This window comes from Nycticebus coucang, chromosome 13 (assembly GCF_027406575.1).
Source record: "Nycticebus coucang isolate mNycCou1 chromosome 13, mNycCou1.pri, whole genome shotgun sequence".
Taxonomy (NCBI): Eukaryota; Metazoa; Chordata; class Mammalia; order Primates; family Lorisidae; genus Nycticebus; species Nycticebus coucang.
The window spans coordinates 159,533-184,478 of record NC_069792.1 but is presented as its reverse complement, the minus strand read 5'-3'; the positions used below and the strand labels follow the sequence as shown (position 1 = coordinate 184,478).

Sequence of the window (24,946 nt, the reverse complement as noted above, 5' to 3'; positions counted from 1 at the left end):
GTATATACCTTAGGTACAAATACCCAACCACCATGCTTCACTTGTATTGTTATATAACATATGAACTGAGTCCTCACATGAAAAATGACAGATGCTAGGACATGATGAATCACCCAGAAATGTTTTTTATTTACTCTCAGTAGAACAACATACGGCAATATTGGCTTTAGTCCCTATTAAAAGTGAGAACATCATCCGTTCGCCACTGAAGGCAGAACTGAAGTGCAGTGCTGAACACTTTAAGCAAGAACAGGGACTGAGAACCACACCACCTCCAGAGCCTTCCTCTTCACCAGCTTCAAGTGGACCCTTTTAGGTTTTTTTAAACTCGGTTATATAAAGCAAACCTTGTTGATCACAGCATCAGCCCCATCACTCCCAGGCACAAGTCTCCCAAAATTGTTTTCTTGCCTTCACTGTTCCTTTTTCCTTTGTATTTATTTTGTCCACAGTCATTTAATATAGATTTGGCACAGGCACTGAAGTGGCCAGAAATACAGTGGTCACAAAACATTGTTCCCATCTGGCCAGACTAGCCCTGGTATTCCCTGGAGTCCATCCTCAGCCTGGTGACCTACATCCACATGCCAGGGTCTCAGGCTCCAGATTTTCTTTGCACATACAACCACTCCCATCAGCTGCTTAAAGACAGAACTTTATGAACATAAAACATGTCTCCTTTTTCTACCTTCAGAACACCCATGTTATAATATAACCCCATAAATCTCCTTTCTTTTCTATCATTTTCATTAGAAAAAAATTTTAAACATTCAGGGAAGTTGAAACAATTTTACAGGAAACACCTGTGCCCCTGTCACCTGGACTCCAGTGTTAGCATTTACTGTACCTGCTTAACACACATTTCTCCCTCCAGCTACCTGTCAGTGTAACGCACAGTCATGCATTTCAAAGTAAGTTACCAACATCAGTGCATACCTCCCTGAACTAGTGTAGTTTGTATATCATTAAATGGAGTTCTCTCTCTCTCTCTCTCTATATATATATATATATATATACTTCATTTTTTTGAGACAGAGTCTTTGTCGCCCTCAGTAAAGTGTTTGCTGTCATAGCTCGCAGCAACCTCTAACTCTGGGGCTCAAGCGATTCTCTTGCCTCAGTCTCCCAAGTAGCTGGGACTACAGGTGCCTGCCACAACGCCACCTGGTTATTCTTAGAGACGGGGTCTAGCTCTTGGCTCAGGCTGGTCTCAAACCTGTGAGCTCAGACCATCTACCCACCTCAGCCTCCGAGAGTGCTGAGATTACAGGTGTGAGCCACTGCGCCCGGCCCAAAATTCATAAATTTTAAATAAACATTGACTGTGTTTTGACAAATGCATACAACCTGTGTAACCTAAGCACCCTTCAAGATATAGAACATTACCATCATCCCCAGAAAACCCCTCTCCTTTTTAGCACTAATCCTGGACCTACAGCTAACACACAAACACACACACGTCAAATTATATTCCTTTTCCCAAGCTCTCACTCATATACTATAAACAAACTGTAAATGAAGTGCAATGACCAGAAAGTGCCATTACACCTTATAGCAGTGATAGCACTGTGCAAAGTGCACAGCATACATCAAGGAGCAGCACAACTGAGGCGGCTCTAGTACTGTCCTTCAATAAGAGGCCTTCACCTTTCCTGCAGTTACTGCCACCACTGTTCAATAAGCCCATGACAGCAGCTGGGGTCCCTTTGCCAGTTATCTTGAACTGACTTTTGCTAACTCCTAGCAAAAGGAGTTAGCAAAAGTATCCCTCACTTTTGCTTTTGTAACAAAGAATAGCTGCATTTACCAACATTTTACCAGAAAAGTACCAAAAAGTTAATGACATTAGTATTAAAACCTCCAAAATGAGGATAATAATAGATTTTGTTAACAAGTGGGCCCTGGTTTTCTTCTGACAAACCAAGCCCAGTCTTAACGCCAGGGAGAAACTGCTATGAAGGAATGAAGAAGAATCCTCTCAGGGCCTTAAGAACAGATGCTTGGACCCTTCCTGCTGACTCAGCTGGTCTGGACATGAAGGACAGGGCACTGTGCCTCTTCCTCTCAGCTTACCCCATACAGACTCTAAAGCCCAAGGCAGGCCACAGCAATCACTGAGAGCAGCGAGAACACTTGATCCTAGATTGTACACCTCAGCTTACATGAATGGAGCTGTTCACCATTCCCACATTTGACGTCATCTACCAGCTTCCCCCAGCACTATCTATTACTGCAGAATGCTTGGAATTTCCTCATTTGTAAGAGCTGGGAAGTTTCAAGAACAGACTTACATTTTTAAAAAATGGTACAGGCTATTACATCTAGGGACTTAAAACATTTCCCCTCTGGATCATTAAATTAGGACATAGTCATTTAATTAAATACTTAACCCACCCAAGTAAGAGAGAAACATGTTTGTATCTAAGAGCCTGTAAATAAGTCCATGACCAATGTAAGGACACTATAAATAAATTAACTGTTTAAATTGCTTTCTTTTTAATCTTCTACTTTAGACACTAAATCCATTTTGTCTTTTCCTTATACTTACCTCTGAAATTTCAATGCCTACCATGGCACCTGATGCCAGGTCGGCTCTCAAGAATAGCAAATAGATGTATATTGATTTATTAGGTAGATTAAATACTGGTAAAATAGAGGAAGAAAGTCTCCAAGATAATAGTTCTTCTTCCATTCTGAGCCTCAGATGAGATGAATTCCCTTTGAAGGCTGGAGGCCATAGCCACGTTTTGCTAAAATTCATTTGAAGTTCAAAGCATAGTGGTTTGCAATGCCTTAGAATTTTAAATATCTTAAACTTTCTGCCTTAAAGCCAGATGATCTAACGAAGCACTGTTTTAAAAACCAAGAGAAATTGGAAGGTAAACACTAAAGAAGCTATCACAGTCTTGAATTCAGTTCAGTTCTTCAGCACAAGCTATTCTATTTTTTAAATTGGTAAACCCTAATTCATCGAACTTACAGTTCTATCGGTTTAGAATTCCTTCCTGACTAATTGCCCTGGAATTCTCATGTCCCCAATTTGGGAAGCCCTCTTCAAGTCATTTTCTAGGTACTGTGTACTGCTGGCATTTTATCACCCAACGGAGGAATCTCAGCAATAGTGTGAGTGGCAGCTGTTCCCCCACTGTCCTTACTCATCTGTAGAGCAGGCTGAGCTGCTGAGCTCAGAGGCTGTACCCATCATGGGAGTCAGAGCCAGAAGGAAAGTCTGTAACAGACACTTTCCAGCAAAGCAAAACAGAATTGTGCTCCACATCCTTTTCTACTAAAATTTTACCTTGCTGACTTCAAATCACTTTTAGATGAGATGAATGTTTCCCTAACAACAACAACAACAACAAAAAGGACACAAAAATATTATTCAAAAGCAAAGTATATATTATTTTATTACTAACAGTGACCTGGATGAGCAACTGGTTCTGCTAATTAAATATGGCCTCAGATTAATTATTCAAAAATCCAAATTGCCCTTCTGTGAAGAACATTTCCCTAAGGTCCATCTGATGTCTCACTGCAATTACAGTTTACGAGCATTTTACTAGGCTTCCTTTTTAATGGAGAGATGAGTATGTGTGAACACTCAGAAATGCCCCTACTTTATGGGGTAGCTCTCTGAGCACACTATGTGTTCACAGTGAATCCCAAATGCTCTTTCTGGGGTGCTGTGGTCCTGCCACAGGAACTCCATGTGCCCTTCTATATAGGGCCCCTGGGTCTCTATTTGTGCACATGTGCTCTAGGCTATTCACTTTGAGCAACCTCAGCTCAGCTGACTTTTAAAACACAGTTGGTCAGTTTCACTTAACCCCAAGAAATTAAGAGCACCTTAAAAGCTGTCCCTCCTGTTTTCTCCAACTTTTTGAAGGTGCCACCATCTATCCCGTTATACCAGCCCAAAACTTTCAAGCTAAAAACTGTCCTAGATGCAACACCTCAGCCTCATTCTGCTAAGTGCTCTCAGAACCCCATTCTCCCCATCAGTCCCTTCTCCTCATTGGTCTCTTCTCCCTACAGCCATTGTCTCCAACCAGCTGGCCGCTGCCTCCTCTCATGGCCATTTGCCTGGCTCACTGCAAGGACCTCCTCAGAGCTGTGCTTCTCACTGGACTTGATACCCTCGCATGTCTTCAGCTTACCTTCACTTTATCTCTGGTGGGTTTTCTGAAACAGACCTGATAGCTGTCCTCTGCTACCCCTGTGTTTTTCAGACTGTGTCTGTTCCTCACACGCAGCATGAGCTCTGCATGCCCTAGTGCTCCTGAAGCCCTGGGCTCATCCCCAGCCCTCCCCTTCCCCTCTACAAGCAGGGCTTTCATTCCACTACAATGAGGTGCTCCCAAACATTTCCCCAATACTGGCCAGCCCCTTCCCAGCTCAGCACAGCTCTCCTTCCTAGGGGTACTCATCTCGGGTCCCTCTGCCTCCTCATGCCCCCTGTGTGTTTTTGCACACTCCCACCTACCAGGCTCTCCCTGCCTGTTTACAAGACTGTTGAGTCCTTCAAGGTCCTGACATGACTGCATTCCCAGCACGCAATGCTCTAAAATACTTGTTGAAAGAAACAGGGGATGAAAGTATGCCTACAGCATAACTTTAAACTCACTGCCACTTAATCCTTACCTGAAGACAATCTACAAGGAGTTATATTTATTAAATAGTAGTTTTAAATTCACTCTTCTATTCTTTCCTCTAAATATCTTAAAAGGTATTCTTGAATTAGGCATTTCAAGACTAGATTTTAAAAATTATCTTTAATAAAATAGCTAAAATTTATTGAGCATCTACTATGTATAGACACTGATATCAGACTACATGGCATTTCATCAGGTTTAACATACTCCTTGAAGTATTTTTATCCCCATTTAACTCATTAAGAAACTATGCTCAGAGATGCCCAAAACATTCCCATGATAAGAGGGCCCATAAATACTATAAAATCTATAATCTCACTAAATAGCACTGAGCTTTTACGCTGGCAGCTTGTATCAACAGGTATTAAAAGAAATAATCCTCATTAAACATGTTATATTTGCTATTCTGTACTGTTTTATTTCTGGTATAGCTTCCTCCTTGTAAGGAAATTCTTCTAAGGTCTCACTATGAGATATTCCAGTGCTTTTCTTATTAATAGATCTGTTTTCAGGCTTAGCCCTGGCTTTGGTGTTGACTGAATTTCCCCCTTTATCACTGTCCACTGCATCTGCTGCATATAGATTTCTATGCTCTTTGAATCCGTGCCTTTTTGTCAGCCATTTTGGAACAAGAAGAGATGCATGATAAACAAGCAAATAAATGTGTAGTGCTAACTTACACACAGCTTTTGGTCCACGAAGAATGAGAAGTTAATCAGGGCTAGAGGTCATATGGGGGGAAGAGACCCTGGGAAGGTGAGATCAGAGAGAGGAGAGGTGCCTCACAGGAAGGAGAAACAGAGGGCAGTATGTGGGGGATTCCTGACTCAGAATGCTGGCTGTGTCTTCTCAGCCAGGACTGCAGTCCAACTGTGGCTGCTATTTCTTGTCCTCCTGCTGCTCAGTGGTCATGTGCTGGGACATAGTATTTTCACAATCTCCTTGACAGCCTAAAGAGGTAGCTATTAAAATTCTGTGTCATGGCTGTGGAGATGGGGATTCATGGCAAACAAGGAGCTTGTCGAATCTCCATCCCAAAGCCAAAATCCCTCACTCCAACTCCTGTGTTCTTGCAGCTCTGCTCTCCAACTGCTGAAGAACACTGGCTGCACTGGGGCAGACCACATGAGTTTGGACATGGCAGGCCTGACTGTGAAGCAACACTTTGATTTTTAACATCTAAATTCAGAGCTCCAACAAGACTGTCCTGTGTTAACATGATATCTACAAGTAGACTCAAACGTATGGAGTGAAAATAGCAGTTTTACTAAGATTTTTCTATGAGCCTTTACTGAAAATACACATACTTTGGTATTTTTAACACAAAAGTTAAAACTTGTGTTACAATGGCTCCTGTTAAGTTACTCCTGCCTGATATTTCATAAAACATTGAGGGCTAAGAATAATTTCTGGGAGAAAAGTTTAGTAATCCTGGCAACTTACACTATTTCCTCTTAAATAATTGATAACCAACTTTTTTTTTTTTTTTTTGCAGTTTCTGGACGGCGCTGGCTTTTAACCCGACACCTCCGGCATATGGAGCCGGCACCCTACTCCTTTGAGCTAATGGTACCGCTCCTGATAACCAACTTTTAAAAGATGCTATGGTATCTTTTTATTAAAATGAAACCAATAGCCAAGAAAAGAAACTTCTCTTTTTCTGGTTATAATCTTGTATCAGTTTATTAGAAAAACAAATCTTAATCATCTACGTCAGCGGTTCTCAACCCCTGGTTTGCAACCCCTTTGGACTGTATTAAACGGTTGGCTGCATTAGGAAGGATGAAAACCACTGATCTACATCTTAGCTTTTTTTAATCATATTATATGTGTCTTCTTGGCTCCAGTATCAATGTTTATTATCTCTTTTCTTCTCCTTATTTATTTATTATTATTATTTTTTGAGACAGAGCCTCAAGCTATCACCCTGGGTAGAGGGCTGTGGCATCACAGCTTATAGCAACCTCCAACTCCTGGGCTTAAGTGATTCTCTTGCTTCAGCCTCCCAAGTAGCTGGGACTACAGGTACCCGCCACAATGCCTGGCTATTTTTTGGTTGTAGTTGTCATTGTTTGGCAGGGCTGGGGCAAATGTATGTGGCTGGCACCTTAGGCTCTTGAACTACAGGCTCCGAGCCTCTTCTCCATTTTTAAAAGTGGATGTAATAAGCATTACATTCTCTAAGAGATATAAAAAGCAAGAACCTCCCAGGATGAAAGAGAGAAATGGAGTGGGAAGGGACGGGAGGGAGAAGGTTTGAAAGAGGGATAGTAAATGGCAGGGCCATACATATGGAGCATATTGCAAGGGTACAAGTCAAATCTATCAAGTGTAGAACATAAATGTCTTAACACAATAATAAAGTAAATGAGGCAAAAGCTATATTAATTAGTTTGATGTACGCACATCAAATTGTATAAAAAATCCAACACAGGGCGCCCATCCGGACCTCTGTAAGAGCTGCGCCGCGAATCATGACCCGTGCCTGCCCGGACTTCCCTACGAGTGGCACCGCAACCCATGACCACCGGGCCTCCGCGTGCCCTGACCAGAAACTCCGGGAGCTGTGCAACCCCGCGTCCTCCCTCCTATACCCTCCATACCTCAATATCGGCCCGCTCGTCTGGCCAGGGACTCTGGTAGCCGCGTGCCCTCCAGAGCCGTCCCTGCTTTTGCACGGAGCCTTCTCCTGGCCAGAGACTGCTGGAGCCTTGGGCCCTCTGTGCCAAAGTCACTGGGCGCCAGGCAACACCAGAACCGGGTGCACCACCCCCTGCCCTCTTGCTGGATCCGGGTGTGTCACACTCTGGAGTTGCTCCCACAACCAGAATTCCGTGGCTGGGGCAGCCCCAGAAGAGCTACCCAGGGTCACTCCCTACAAAGGGACCCAGCAACAATAGAGTGATCCTGCTGGGGTCTAATCTTGGACAGACACCTCCCCAACTCTGAGGATGGCCAGAGGCAACCGTGAAAAACAATCATGAGGTGAAATCAACAGAAAAACTCTGGCAATATGAATAATCAGAGTAGATCAACTCCCCCAAGGAACAATGGGGCAGACACAGCACAAGATCCCATGCACAAACAAACAGCTGAGATGTCAGAAATCAAATTCAGAATCTGGATAGCAAATAAGATGGAATTAGAATTCCAAGCAGTAACCCAAAAGATGTCTCAAGAATTCAACGAATTCAAAGACCAAATGACCAAAGATTTTGACACATTGAGACAAGAAGTTCGAGCCCTCAAAGATCTGAGAAACACAGTAGAATCCCTCAGTAACAGAATGAAGCAAGCAGAAGAAAGGATTTCTGACATTGAAGACAAAGCTTTCGAACACTCCCAAACTCTCAAAGAGGAAGAGAAATGGAGGGCAAAAACAGATCACTCTCTCAGAGAGCTCCGGGATAATTCAAAGAAAACCAATATGCGTCTTATAGGGATCCCCGAAAGCAATGAAGTGGCTTCACAAGGCACAGAGTCTCTTCTCCATGAGATTATGAAGGAGAACTTTCCAGACATGCCAAGAGATTCTGAAATTCAGATAGCAGACAGTTTCAGAACTCCAGCATGACTCAACCCAAATAAGACATCCCCCAGACACATCATAATCAATTTCACTAAAGTTAATATGAAGGAGAAAATTCTGAAAGTAGCCAGACAAAAGAAAACCATTACCTACAAGGGGAAGAATATTAGAATAACTGCAGATCTCTCTGCTGAAACCTTTCAAGCTAGAAGAGGATGATCATTGACTTTTAATCTCCTAAAACAAAATAACTTTCAACCCAGGATCCTATACCCAGCTAAACTGAGTTTCATTGATGATGGAGAAATTAAATATTTTAATGACATTCACATGTTGAAGAAACTTGCCATAACTAAACCAGCTCTCCAGGATATTCTCAGACCTATGCTCCATAAAGACCAGTGTAATCCTCTGCCACAAAAGTAAACCCACCCAGAAAATTTTAATCAAATTCCAACTTCCACAGTTGCAAAAGAAGTAAAAATGTCCACAGGACTCCCAACAGGCTTAACAACATTCTCAATTAATGTGAATGGTTTAAATTGTCCTCTAAAGAGGCACAGGTTGGCTGACTGGATACAAAAACTCAAGCCAGATATCTGCTGCATACAAGAATCTCATGTTACATTAAAAGACAAGTATAGACTCAAGGTGAAGGGATGGTCATCCATACTTTAGGCAAATGGAAAGCAGAAAAAAGCAGCTGTTGCAATCCTATTCGCAGATGCAATAGGCTTTAAACCAACCAAAATAAGGAAGGATAAGGAAGGATGCCTCATATTTGTTAAAAGTAATGCTCAATATGATGAGATTTCAATTATTAATATTTATGCACCCAACGAGAATGCACCTCAATTTATAAGAGAAACTCTAACAGACATGAGCAACTTAATTTCCTCCAGTTCCATAGTAGTTGGAGATTTTAACACCCCTTTAGCCGTGCTGGATAGATCCTCCAAAAAGAAACTAAGCAAAGAAATTTTAGATTTAACCTTAACCATTCAACAACTGGAATTAACAGACATCTACAGAACATTTCATCCCAACAAAACTGAATACACATTCTTCGCATCAGCCCACGGAACATACTCCAAAATCGACCACATCCTAGGCCACAAATCTAACCTCAGCAAATTTTAAAAAATACAAATTATTCCTTGCATCTTGTAAGACCATAATGGAATAAAAGTTGAACTTAATAACAACAGGAACCTGCATACCCATACAAAAACATGGAAGCTAAACAACCTGATGGTGAAGGATAGATGGGTTATAGACGAGATTAAGAAGGAAACCACTTCTTCCATCCAAGTTAATACGAAGGATGTAGTAAAGCATCACAAGAATGGAGAAGCATGAATCCTATGTACTCAATTTTGATATGAGGACAATTAATGACAATTAAGGTTATGGGGGGGGAAGCAGAAAGAGGGACGGAGGGAGGGGGGTGGGGCCTGGGTGTGTGTCACACTTTATGGGGGCAAGACATGATTGCAAGAGGGACTTTACCTAACATTTGCAATCAGTGTAACCTGGCTTATCGTACCCTCAATGAATCCCCAACAATAAAAAAAAAAAAAAAAAAAAGATTGCCAAAGTGGGGGGTGGGGGGGAAAGAAGGAAATCACCACATTTTTGGAACAAAACAACAATCAAGACACGAATTTACCAGAACCTCTGGGATACTTCAAAGGCAGTCCTAAGAAGGAAATTTATAGCACTGCAAGCCTTACTCAAGAAAATGGAAGGAGAGGAAGTTAATAACTTAATGGGACATCTCAAGCAACTGGAAAAGGACGAACACTCCAACCCAAACCCAGCAGAAGAAAAGAAATAACTAAAATCAGAGCAGAACTAAAACAAAAGAATTATACAACAGATCAATAAATCCAACAGTTGGTTTTTTAAAAAGATCAATAAAATAGATAAACCTTTGGCCAACCTAACCAGGGAAAAAAGAGTATATCTAATTTCATCAATCAGAAATGGTAAAGATGAAATAACAACAGACCCCTCAGAAATCCAAAAAATCCTTAATGAATATTACCAGAAACTTTACTCTCAGAAATATGAAAATCTGAAAGAAATCGACCAATACTTGGAAGTACATCACCTACCAAGACTTAGCCAGAATGAAGTGGAAATGTTGAACAGGCCTATATCAAGTTCTGAAATAGCATCAACTATACAAAATCTCCCTAAAAAGAAAAGCCCAGGAACAGATGGCTTTACGTCAGTATTCTACCAAACCTTTAAAGAAGAACTAGAACCTATACTACTAAACCTCTTCCAAAATATAGAAAAAGAAGGAATATTACCCAACACATTCTATGAAGCAAACATCACCTTGATCCCTAAAGCAGGGAAAGACCCAACAAGAAAAGAAAATTATAGACCAATATTATTAATGAATATTGATGCAAAAATACTCAATAAGATCCTAACAAACAGAATCCAACAACACATCAAAAAAATTATACACCATGACCAAGTGGGATTTATCCCAGGGTCTCATGGCTGGCTCAATATACGTAAATCTATAAATGTAATTCAGCACATAAACAAACTAAAAAATAAGGACCATATGATTCTTTCAACTGAGGCAGAAATAGCTTTTGATAATATCCAGCATTTTGATCAGAACACTGAAGAAAATTTGTATAAAACAGACATTTGTTAAACTAATAGAGGCCGTCTACAGCAAACCCACAGCCAATATCGTATTGAATGGAGTTAAATTGAAATCATTTCCACTTAGATCAGGAGCCAGGCAAGGTTGCCCATTGTCTCCATTGCTCTTTAACATTGTAATGGAAGTCTTAGCCATTGCAATAAGGGAAGAAAAGGCAATCAAGGGTATCCACATAGGGTCAGAAGGGATCAAACTTTCACTCTTCGCAGATGACATGATTGTATATCTGGAAAACACTAGGGATTCTACTACAAAACTTTTAGAAGTGATCAAGGAATACAGCAACGTCTCAGGCTACAAAATCAACACCCATAAATCTGTAGCCTTTATATATACCAACAATAACCAAGCTGAAAAAACAGTCAAGGTCTCTATTCCTTTCACAACAGTGCCAAAGAAGATGAAATATTTGGGAGTATACCTAACAAAGGACGTGAAAGATCTCTACAAAGAGAACTATGAAACTTTAAGAAAAGAAATAGCTGAAGATGTTAATAAATGGAAAAACATACCATGCTCATGGCTGGGAAGAATCAACATTGTTAAAATGTCTGTACTACCCAAAGCAATATATAATTTTAATGCAATTCCTATTAAAGCTCCATTGTCATATTTTAAAGATCTTGAAAAAATAATACTTCGTTTTATATGGAATCAGAAAAAACCTCAAATAACCAAAACATTAATCGGCAATAAAAACAAAAGGATTTTTTGAATTTCTGAGGAGTCTGTTGTTATTTCATCGTTACCATTTCTGATTGATAAAATTAGAGATTTTACTCTTTTTTTTCCTGGTTAGGTTGGCCAAAGGTTTATCTATTTTATTGATCTTTTCAAAAAACCAACTTTTGGATTTATTGATCTGTTGTATAATTCTTTTGTTTTCAATTTCGTTTAGTTCTGCTCTGATTTTGGTTATTTCTTTTCTTCTGCTGGGTTTGTGGTTGGAGTGTTCTTTCTCCAGTTGCCTTAGATGCCCCAATAAGTTATTAACTTCCTCTCTTCCGTTTTGTTGCTATAAATTTCTTGCTATAAATTTCCTTCTTAGGACTGCCTTTGAAGTATTCCGGAGGTTCTGGCAAATTCGTGTCTTGATTGTTGTTTTGTTCCAAAAATGTGGTGATTTCCTTCTTAATCTCGTCTATAACCCATCTATCCTTCAGCATCAGGTTGTTTAGCTTCCATGTTTTTGTATGGGTATGCAGGTTCCTGTTGTTATTAAGTTCAACTTTTATTCCATGATGGTCTGAGAAGATGCAAGGAATAATTTCTATTTTTTTTTAAATTTGCTGAGGTTAGATTTGTGGCCTAGGATAGGTATGAGCTATTTTTAAGTGGCATCTACAGTAACTTCAGTGAGCAATTTAATAAAGTAATAGCTCTTAATTACAAGAAAGAACCTTCTAAACTATTAAGACAAACAGCCTAAATCACCTATACTAACGCATTGATATATGCATCTTTCACAATACTTTGTCTTCTCTATTTCATCCTAAAGTACCTAAAAAAAATACTATCACACTCTATTTATTTAAAAAAAGCATTTTTGGACAAAAAAAAGTCTAAATCTACATATAACAACATATAATGCAATTCAGTTAACTATTTGGGAGACTGGCAAATAAGCTTTTGTGGGACCTATGGAAACAAGGAAATCAGCTGACTTGCTTATTCACAAAATTGAAAGACCCAGAAAATTGTTCACTTTTATGAATTCACTCAGGGCTGAACTGTGTCTCTCCAACACTAATATGTTGAGATCCTGACCAGGGCCTTTAAAGAGGTAATTAATATAAAATGAGGCCTATAGGGTGGGCCCTAAACCAATCTGACTTTTCTCATAAGAGGAAATTTGAACATGCACAGAGATACCAGATTGTGTGTGCACAGAGGAAGGACCACATGAAGTATAGCTAGAGAGAAGCTTCAGAGGAAACCAGTCCTGCACCCACCTGCACTATTCCAGGACTTCCGGCTGCCAGAGCAGGGAAATGAGTTTGTGTTGTTATGTCACCCCGTCTATGGTATGTACTTGTTACAGCAGCCTGAGGGGACAAATACAGATTGTGTATGTCTGTCCGCTCCTTAATGAGAAGGTGACCAAGGAAGAAGTGTTGCTACTCCTTCTACCGCAGTGATCCCAAGTGTTCCTCCTCCTCTGGGGACCCTGACCACTTCTGAGGCTGAGACAAGAGGATTGTTTGAGGCCAGGAGTTTGAAGTTGCAGTGCACTACAATAATGCAACCGTACTCTACTGAGGACAACAAAGGGAGACTCTGTCTAAAACAAACAAAAGAAAATAATACAAAACCCCAAGACTTATAAGAAAAAGAAAATATCTAAATAAAGTTTAGAAATACTGAAGCATGCAAATAAAACAGAATAACTTTATATCTCATAGTAAGGAATTCCTTTCTATGACAAAAAACTCAGAAGCTATAAAAGATGAAGGACACCAACCACAGAAAAACAGAAAATCTCTGCTTATCAAAAACAAATCAACAAAATCAATCCACGGTCCCCGAAAAAGTCAAAAGACAAAGACAAACTGGCAAAGTTTCAACTGTTAATACACATAACTAGGGGGAAGATGGCCCGACTGGTAGCAACCCTCGGCAAAGGCTCCTGAGCACAGGAAGAAAAACTAGACAGAATCAGACTCTATGAAGCCAAAGATGGGGAGCTAAGCCAAGAATGAAGTTCGGCAAGCTGTAACTCCAAGGAAGAGCATTAAAGGAAACAAATTATAGGAACAAAGCCTATCGACCTGAGGACAGGAGACCCCTCCCCTGAGCAGGAAGCCTGCAGTAGGCTATCTGTGAATGAGCAGGGAACAAAAGACCTCTTATTTAACCTTGCTAGAGAGCTAAACTCCAGGTCTCTTTCTCCAGGGAAGTCCCACTTATGAACCTGGATACCACCTGCCAGGCATAAAATTGAACAGGTATTTTCCCCAACAAGTCCAAATTCCCAGTCCAGCTTTTCCCCCTCACATGGCAGTCTGAAGTTCTGCCCCCTGCAGAACCTATTTGGTCTCATCCTGAGAGGTCTGGCCATAGTGTGGACCATCAACAATCAGGACGGAATCTCTGACTAATGGGGAAAAAAGAGGGTATGGAAAGAAAGGGACACTTGGTGGGAGGAGGAAAAGTCCCCTGGTTATGACTGTGCTCGGCCAGTGGTAGTGTTGACCCTCGGTTTGGGCTGTGTCTCGCAGGATTGGGTGCAGAACCCCTGGACCTGACAGCACTCACAGCGGGAGAGTGGTTACCTCGTGTGGACTGAGTTCAGCAGACAAGGATGGTCCCCAGCCCCTGATGGGCCTGCGAGCAGAGGCTTGCTAGGCATGGACTGAGAGCTGAGAGCAAGGGCATATTCACCCAGAAATTTTTGAACAAAACCCAACTTCCACAGTGGTGAAGGGATCATCCTTTTTGGACATCCGAAAATCATGATACCCAAAACACAACCAGGCTTATCAATTCTCTCAATTAATGTGAATGGTTTAAATTGTCCTCTAAAGAGGCACAGGCTGGCTGACTGGATACATAAACTCAGACCAGATATCTGCTGTGTACAAGAATCATACCTTACCTTAAAGGATAAAAATAGACTTAGGGTGAAGGGATGGACTTCTATAATTGGCAAGGGGAAACAAGAAAAAAGCAGGGGTTGTAATTTTTGTAGCAGATACAATTGGCTTTAAACGAACAAAGATAAAGATAAGGAAGGTCACTATATATTTGTCAAGGGAAACACCCAACATGAAGAGATTTCTATAATTAACATTTATGCACCCTACCAGAATGCTCAATTCATAAAGCAGACCCTAATGGATATGAACAACTTGTTATCTTCCTGCACTATAATAGTTGGAGATTTTAACACCCCTTTGACAGTTTTGGATAGATCCTCCAAGAAGAAACTAAACAAAGAAATATTAGACTTAAACCTGACCCTAGAACAAATGGACTTTACAGACCTCTACAGAACATTTCACTCTAATAAAACTGAATATACGTTCTTCTCATCAGCCCACGGGTCATCCTCCAAAATAGATCATATCCTAGGACACAAGTCTAACCTCAGCAAATTTAAAAGTGTAGAAATTATTTCTTGCATTTTCTCTGACCACCATGGAATAAAAGTTGAACTCAACAGCAACAGGAATCTTCATACTCAAATAGTCATGGAACCTAATAATCCTAGGCTGAATGATAGCTGGGTCAAAGATGAGATTAAGAAGGAAATCACCAAATTTTTGGAACAAAGTGATAATGAAGACACAAATTATCAAAACCTGGAGGATACTGCAAAGGCATTCCTAAGAGGGAAATTTATGGCTTTGGAAGCCTTCATCAAGAAACAGAAAGAAAGGAAGCCAATAACTTAATGGATCATCTCAAGCAACTGGAAAAGGAAGAACATTCAAACCCCAAACCCAGCAGAACAAAAGAAATAACCAAAATTAGGGCAGAATTAAATGAAATTGAAAACAAAAGAATCATTCCAATCAATGAAACAAAAATTTGGGTTTTTGAAAAGATTGACAAAATTGTTGAACCTTTGGCCAACCTAACCAGAAACAGAAAAGTAAAATCTCTAATATTGTCTATCAGAAATGATAAAGGAGAAATAACGACACCTCAGAAATTCAAAAAAACCTCAATGATTACTACAGAAATCTCTATTCCCAGAAATATGAAAATCTGAAGGAAATGAACAAATACCTGGAAGCATGCCACCTTCCTACACTCAACCACAAAGAATTAGAAATCTTGAATAGACCTATATCAATCACTGAAATAGCATCAATAACACGAAAACTCCCAATAAACAAATGTCCAGGAACAGATGGCTTCACATCCAAATTCTATCAAACCTTTTAAGAGGAACTAGTACCTATATTATACAACGTTTTCCAAAGCATAGAAAGAGAAGGAATACTTCCCAACACATTCTATGAAGCAGATATCACCCTGATCCCCAAACCAGGAAAGGATCCAAGACAGAAATAAAATTATAGACCAATATAATTAATGAATATCGCTGAGAAAGTATTCAATAAGATCTTAGCAAACAGAATTCAACAACACATCAAAACAATTATACATGATCAAGTTGGTTTTATTCCAGGGTTACAGGGTTGGTTCAACATACGCAAATCTATAAATATATCACATCAATAACATAAAAAACAAAGACCATGTGACTCTCTCAATTGACGCAGAAAAAGCCTTTGATAATATTCAGCATCCTTTCATGGTCAGAACACTTCAGAAAACAGGCATAAAAGGGACATTTCTTAAATTGATAGAGGACATCTACAGCAAATCCAAATCTAATATCATATTGAATGGCATAAAATTGAAAACATTTCCAATTTTATACCATTCAATATGTCAGGAAAGAGGCAAGGATGCCCACTGTCTCCACTGCTATTCAACATAGGAATGGAAGTCTTAGCCATCGCAATCAGGCAAGAGAAGGCGATCAAGGATATACAAATAGGGTCAGAGGAGATCAAACTCTCACTCTTCGCTGATGATATGATCCTATACCTGGAAGATCCCAGGGACTCAACTTCAAAACTCTTAGACGTGATCAAGGAATACAGCAGCGCCTCAGGATACAAAATCAATACTTACAAGTCAGTAGCTTTTATATTTGCCAAGAATAGTCAAGCTGAAAATATAGTCATGGACTCTATTCCTTTTACAGTAGTGCCAAAGAAGATGAAATATCTGGGAATTTACCTAACAAAGGACGTGAAAGATTTCTATAAGGAGAACTCTGAGAAAAGAAATAACTGAAGATGTTAACAAATGGAAAAACATACCATGCTCATGGCTGGGAAGAATTAACATTGTTAAAATATCTATACTACTCAAAGCAATCTACAGATTTAATGCAATTCCTATTAAAGCACCACTGTCATACTTTAATGAACTTGAAAAAATAGTACTTCGTTTTATATGGAATCAGAAAAAACCCTGAATAGCAAATACATTACTCAGAAATAAGAACAAATCAGGAGGTATCACATTACCAGACTTCAGGCTATACTATAAATCTATAGTGATCAAAACAGCATGGTACTGGCACAAAAACAGAGGCAGATTTATGGAACAGAATAAAGATCCAAGAGATGAACCCAGTTACTTATCGTCATTTGATCTTTGACCAGCCTATCAAAAATATTCAGTGAGAAAAAGACTCCCTATTTAACAAATGGTGCTGGCTGAACTGGCTGGCGACGTATAGAAGACTTAAACTGGACCCCCACCTTTCACCATTAACAAAAATTGATTCTCACTGGATAAAAGATTTAAACTTAAGACATGAAACTATAAAAATACTAGAAGAGAATGCAGAGAAAACACTTGAAGAAATTGGCCTGGGAGAATATTTTATGAGGAGTACCTCCCAGGCAACTGAAGCAACACCAAGAATCCATTACTGGAATCTGATCAAACTAAAAAGGTTTTGCACAGCCAAGAGCACAGTAAGTAAAGCAAACAGACAACATTCAGAATGCAAGAAGATTTTTTGCAAGTTACGCTTCCGACAAAGATCTGATAACTAGAATCTACGGAGAACTCAAACTAATCAATAAGAGAAGAATAAATAACCCCATTTCTATGTGGGCAAGAAACTTGAACAGAAACTTCTCTGATGAAGACAGGAGCATGGCCTACAAACACATGAAAAAATGCTCATCACCCTTAATCATTAGAGAAATGCAAATCAAAACTACTTTGAGATATCATCTAACTCCAGTAAGATTAGCCCACATCACAAAATCCCAAAACTACAGATGTTGGGATGGATGCAGAGAGAAGGGAATGCTGATACACTGCTGGTGGGAATGCAAGCTAATACGACCTTTTTGGAAAGAAGTTTGGAGAACACTCAAGGAACTAAAAGTAGACCTACCATTCGATCCTGCAATTCCTCTATTAGGTATATACCCAGATGATCAATAATTATTTTACAACAAAGACATTTGCACCAGAATGTTTATTGCTGCCCAATTCATAATTGCCAAGACATGGAAACAGCCCAACTGCCCATCAACCCAGGAATGGATTAACAAATTGTGGTATATGTACACCATGGAATACTATCCAGCCATAAAAGAAGATGGAGACTTCACATCTTTTATGTTTACCTGGATGGAGCTGGAATATATTCTTCTTAGTAAATTATCTCAAGAATGGGAAAAAAAAAGTATCCAATGTACTCAATACTACTATGAAATCAATATATAATCACCTACACATTGATATGAATGGCAAAATGTAACTATAGTCCAGAAAGTAGAAGGGAAGAGGAGAGAGAGAGGGGAGGGGAAGGATGATATGGGAGGAGGGAGGGTATTTGGGGGGACCTCACCTAATGTACATGATGCAATGGTACATTTCAAAACTATTAAGAAATGAGTATAATTGTGATGGATGTGTTACTTAGTTCAATATAAGCATTTCATATTGTATATCAAAGCAGTATCCTGAACCCCATAAATGTTTCAATGTACAAAGTTATGATTGAATAAAAAATAATAAAAAAAATACGTAACTAACAGAAATTCTTTCATATCTTTTATGATGTATGTGTAATACATGTACATTTTCATTTGTAAGTAATATGAAAAATTTCACGTCTTTGACCTATTTATAACGAGAGAATAAAAACCACTTAAGTATGAAGATCCACAGTCTAAGAGAAGGTCAAAGTTAGAAATGAACATTTCATAGAAAATGAAATATAAATATTTCTTAAGTATAGGAGAAAATGCCTAAACCCATTTTTTGTAAAGAAATACAAATTAAAATGATAAACCGCATTTTTCCAGTTTTTAACTTGGTTAAGGTCAAGGGAAGATAAATGGCATTTCATGTTTTTTTTTTTTTGCTGGTGGGAATATAAAATGGTGCCATTTGACAAAGTCTACTAAAACTAAAGAGATATTTATCCTTTCATCTAGCAGTAATAAAAGAATAGCATTATATAAGAATATGGTTTGCTATCATTTTTGTAAAAAAAATGGCAGAAAACACACCAATATGAGTATGTTACAAACATATTATTTCTGGAAGGATATATGAGAAAGTGTTATCAGTGGCTGCTTCTGGGGATGGGAACGGACTAGCTGGGAACATGAATGGAAGCGAAGACTCAGTATTCACTATCTGTCCTTTGGTACCTTTGGAGTTCTTTATTGTATATATTAAAAACCTACTAAATACCATCTAAATGTTTTTAAGATAAGATGGAAAAGGGAAAAAGAACATACTAAAGATATGGAGATGTAGGGGGACTATGATAATTTAAGGCCTCGAGTTTAACTTTGCCAGCTTACCCAATGCAAATGACATAATCCAAGAGTTCACCAATGTCTCGAAAGTTAGTTCTAAGACAACAACCCTCTATTTTTTTATGGCTCAACGTAAAAAAGTCAACATAGCTTGAGTATACCAGTACATTTAGTTGAGGTCCAAAAGCTAAAATATAAACTGCAGTTTTTTAATTATAAAGAAGACAAAAACTAGGACACACTGCAAAAATCAGACACTCCGAATATTACTGGATTTTACCATAGTTTCCAGAAAGGACTTCAAATAAAACAACTGAAAGAACACAAGAAATTATAGAAAAAAAAAAAATAGGAGGCAGAGTATTATCGGACAAGGAATTCATTCATTCCACATTTAAGTTCTGCTGAATGCCCTCAGGCCTATGCATGAAACAAAATGGTTAAAAGTCTTGCAATAGAAAAACACACAATATGCAAATAAACAAAGAGAAGTAATATACTTCAACATGTCTGACTGTGACAACTAAAAGAGAAAAATCATATAGGGAAAATAGATGTGGAAGAAGATAGTTTCAATTTTAGACATAGGACGCAAGGAAGGCCTAATTTAGAAGGTAATATTTGAGTAAACTCCCAGTCAAGGGAATACCTCGACAGAATACCACAGCACAAGGGCAGCAAGAACTGAGGTAGACGGGAGTGGGATATCTGTAGACCAGTGGAGGAGGCCAGAGGAGCAGGAGATGAGGTCCCAGGGCTCAGGAGGGGCCACATTTGGCTCTGGCTTTGACTCTGCACGAGGTGTGCTGCTATTGGACAGTGGAGAGCCAAAGGGCAGCAGGATTTAACTTGTGTACCAATAGCTTTGCACCTCCTGTCATCCTGGGGAGAGGAGGGCCAGAACAGAAGGAGGAACAATTAAGAGATGAATGACACACTAGGGAAGAGACAGTGATAACCTGGAAAGGACTGTGACATTCAAGGCGGCAAGAAGTGCTGGACTCGGTAGATTCTGAACTATCAGGAGGTTCCCACGCGTGGAACAGCGGTTAGATGAGAAAGAAGAGGCAAAGATATCTGGGGGAACGAGAACGTTATTACTATTTCCTGCAATGTAGAAGAGTGGGAAAAAGACATTGAGAGAGGAAGGTCAGGCCCTTGATTTTAACATGCCACATGCATAAATGGGACAGCAGGAAAGCATGGGAGACAGGGTGAAGGTCTGGGCTGCAAGCAGTTTTGGAAGTCATCAGTGTGCAGCTGGTATTTAAAACTCCAGAACTAGAGGAAATGACCCAGGGAGTGAGGTGATAAAGAAGAGTCCAGGATTGAGCCTGGCAGCACTTTAGCACCTAGAAGCCAGAGAAGGGAACAAGGTAGAGTCCAAGAACGAGGGAAAGCAAACCAGGGGGTTGTGCACAGGGAGCTCACAGGTCCCACTGAAGCAGCCATGTGGAGGTCACTGGGAGCACCAATAAATAGTACTACTCTTTGCTGTGGACATGATCAAAATATTCCTTCTTCTGGTAGAAAAGTTTAACTTAAAGATTTGTTAGTCCTTCCAAATACAGAGGAATCTAACAATTTCATAGTTGAATGAAAACATTTCAAATTTGCACAAAACTTAATAATTAGCTCTTAAAACAAGGCTGTTCAAACTTTCTCTGAAAACTGAACAGACTTTATTTTCCTGGTAAAAATTAATCAATATCTCAGACAAAAGAAAGCAACCATGGTATCCTTGAATATAATTTCTGATTCAGTAATGACCATTTAATGCTTCAAATTCTGTTATGTCTCACAGTCATGCTTTTTATCCTCCCCCTCAAGTGACTAGCAAAGAAATATTAATGTGTACTATCCTATTGTCACATAATGCCTCTTATGAAAATCATTTTTGTAAAGAAGGATAAAAACAAAAATAGGCAGATCTTACAACATACCATTTGGGCAAGAATCTTAATATGATTGTGTCCTCAACCCTCTCACCTCAAATTATCAAAAATCTGCTGACAAAAGTCTAAACAAACCATCAGAAACAATTCAGTGCTTCTGTTACATAAAACTTATATCAAATACTGGCTTTCTTCCCCTGGCATTTCTTTATAATAAAGTAACAAAAATGCCAGATTCACAGTTGGGGACTGCTGGAATTAGCTCTGTGCACTCACCAGGGAGGGAAGATGTGAACAATGTCCTGGGGATGCCCCCTGAGGTAGCCTGCAGTCTCCTTGGTGAAGAGAACTCTCAGATGGGCTGCAGGTGTGGGGGCCACATCTCCGGAAGGGCCAGCAGCTAATGGCCCTGCTAACTGCTCACACATGGCAATGTGCATGGTGCATTCCTCGTGTAGCTCTAGAATTCTCACAGTTAATACACCAGATTTTCTACCTAGAAATTTAAGAAGAAAACAAAGCAAAAATGAAGTCCAAAATACACATGGATCAAAGGTAAATAAAGTGTTATGAAAAAAGATCCATACACAGATAACTCTCTTTACCTCGGGGAAATGGTCCACATACTTTGAAAGGTAAAATACAGACCGCACCATGTGCATTGTAACATCTTTCTTTAATCAAAATACGCCTGTGTGTTGCATTAATATATGCTTTATAAGCAACACAAAACAAATAGTCTTCTATCATAAAGAAACAGTCTAATATAGATAGAAACATCAGAACCATCATTTGAACTCTTTTAATAACAAAAGGGAAATACTGCAACTGTTGATCTTTCTTTTTCTTATATGCCTCCTCCTCATTAGTTGCTTTTGACTCTGCTTTGAAATTACCTATGTTACTGGCTGGCTACAATTGTTCCAATGATCATATAGGTTAAACACTGAAGATTTATGTGGCCTGCTGGGTATTCTGGCTCTAGATTTCAATAGGTAGAATTTGATATAGATTCAGTGCTGGCATTCTTATTAAGTTGGCCAAGTTATATAGCATTTCAACAAGTCAGTTGTCTCATGTGTAAAACAGAGATCATGCCACCTGTCTCAGTGAACATTGTGAGAATTAAATGAGATAGATGAAGTTGAGAGTGTGCATAACTTGCAACCCAGAAATCATAAATATATACCCAGAAATGGTCACAAGTACCAGGAGATCTAAATAAGAATACATGGTAGGACAATTAAGTTTACAAACTCAAAGTGCTACACACCTTATTGCTGGATATTACTATGGTCAACAAACTGAGGGGAGTTCTTCAAAGGTGACTGCAGTGATATTCACCAATGAGGCACAACACTTTTTCTAGGACGAGTTCATGAACTTAATTGTCTACGCTTGGAACATATCTCAGTGCCGTTTGTAAAAGGAGAACACTGGGCCCAGAATAAATCAGTAGGATGAGTAAACCGTGGTTTGTTCACACAAAAAGAACGCTATGCAGCACTATCTGGTGAGTGAACCAGGTCCAGGAGCATTAGGTGGAGAGATCTCAGAAACAAAAGTGGGATACAAGACATACAGAGTATCATACCTATAGTACAATTTAAAGGACCCCACAGAAACCAGTACAGTATTTTTTATGTACACATATGTAATACAAATATAAAAATATAAAGTAGAAGGACATAGAGAAAAGTTGTGACAGTGATTGCTATCTCTGAGGAAAGAGAAAGAGGAGAGTCATTCAGGTTTCCAATTTATCTCTCATGCTATGTCCATTATAAAAATATGTGAAACAAAAAAGATAAAAGATTAACATGTGTTATTTATTTTGTTTCTATTCACTGTGCTTTTTAATTAGAAAAAAATAATTAAATGAGAACAATGAAAGTGAAGTACCTAACATAGTGCCTGTCTAATGACAGACACTAATATGAGTTTCTCTACCATTTTAGACAACTGGTTAATAGTGAATAATAAAAATTAATATTTAAATAGAGCTAAAATTTTAGTTAGAGGCTTAATTTTATTTCCATTTCTTTCTCCCTCTAACTTTTTCTTCATTCATTTTCTATTCAACCCCCGATTTTTACATCACTTCCTTTGTCTCAGTGCCAATAGCATGTGCCCCATTACCTCCCCAGAGCTCTACTGTGGACAACTATTTCGAAGGTACACATCTATGCTGCTGCTATTTCTCAAGGCAAGGCAGGAAATGGAATTGGGGAGGGGCACTAACAAGCAAACATTAAACTGCTGCTCGTCATTGTGGGAGAGGAAAGGGAGGCATGAAAACAACTAAAGAAAGGGGCTGACTCAGAAGCGAATGCCAAGTATGACAGCTGTTTCTTTAGGGAAAAGTAGCTCGTTATCAGTTGGTGAATGAAAAAAGAAGTTGGGATAGTGTGGAGGTCTCTTCAATTCACACAATTTTTGCTGGGCAGTGTTATTAGAGCAGTGGATAGAGAATTATGGTCTTCAGAAGCAAACGGAAAAAACCTATTTTTAGGGGCTGCAATGGCTACAGGCACATTCTTAGACATATTTTAAAAATTGTTAAAAACTGTACCTGTATTCAGGGCTCGTCCCCAACAGTGACAGGCCAGCTGCCTCCCCTGTCTCCTGCTGTTGCTGTCCAGGGCTCCATGGCTCCCTGTGCCCTTGAGCACCCACTGCCTTGCTCATGTTCAAGTAGACCAGCTGAGCACAGGCTTGTGGTTCCCTGCACTGGGTATTTGCTGTGGCAGCCCCCAGCCATGTCAGCTACCTGCCCAAGCAAGTAATGAGTTACTGTCGGCCAGGAGTGGTGGCTCACACTTACAAACTTTGGGAGGCCAAAGTGGGAGGATTGCTTGAGATCAGGATCTCAAGACTAGCCTGAGCAAATGTGAGACCTCATCTCTATACAAAAAATAGAAAAAATGATCTAGGTGTGGTGGTGCATGGTCCCAACTACTCAGAAGGCTGAGATGGGAGAATCAACACTTAAGCCCAGGAGATGGAGGTTGCTGTGAGCCATGATCACTCAGCCTGGGTGATAGAGTGAGATCTGGTCTCAAAGAAAAAAGGCAAAAAAGGAACCAACTGTCTTATGTAGCTTGGCTTAAAAAGTAACATTGGTTTTCAGTAGCATACCCAACCCAATAGTTCTGATAAACTCTGTGACAGAGTCTATAAAAGGCAAGTTATTACAGAAATGCATAAATAGCGTTACAGCAGAAATACCTGTATGGCTAAGATGCATCACACTGCCACTGACTGCTGTTTCTTTGAAGGGTGTTTATGATAAATCCTCATAATAGTCCAGTAACTAAGACTTTTGAAGATCTTAGCACCAAATAACTTGCGGAATAAATGTTTTGTGGTGTTGACTATCACCACAACACTGTACACCACAGCTGACATGGTGACTGAACAGGCCTGGGAAGCAGTGATGAGCAGTGCTCTCATGGCTGTGTCCCTGGCTGGGGACAGTGCCACGCTCCCCACAGTGCTCTAGAAGCCTTGCTGCAGAACATCCACTACTGCTTTCCTTCCCACAAGAAAATGAAGCCATGCAAGTTCCTTCTCGTCAGAGGAAGAAAAAAGCATGGGGTGACCTATGACAAATTATACACTTGAGGCAAGGTTTTTTTTTTTTTCCTTGAGACAGAGTCTCACCCTGGGTAGAATTCCTTGGTGTCATAGCTCATAGCAACTTCAACCTCTTGGTCTCAAAATATCCTCTTGCCTCAACCTCCTGAATACCTGGGACTATAGCACCTGGCACAAATCCTGGCTAGTTTTTTTCCACTTCTAGTGGAAACGGGGTCTCACTCTTGCACAGGCTGGTCTTGAACTCCTGAGCTCAAGCAGTC

General features: G+C 39.6%; 1 protein-coding gene across 1 annotated transcript in view; it reads right to left on the bottom strand.

The window, feature by feature from the left end:
- Positions 1–24,946, bottom strand: part of LOC128563185 (DNA repair-scaffolding protein-like) — a 398,757-nt gene that overhangs the window by 230,270 nt on the left and 143,541 nt on the right. Inside the window, 1 exon segment of the mRNA XM_053558362.1 lies at positions 21,363–21,582. Coding sequence (XP_053414337.1) covers positions 21,363–21,582 — 220 coding nt within the window.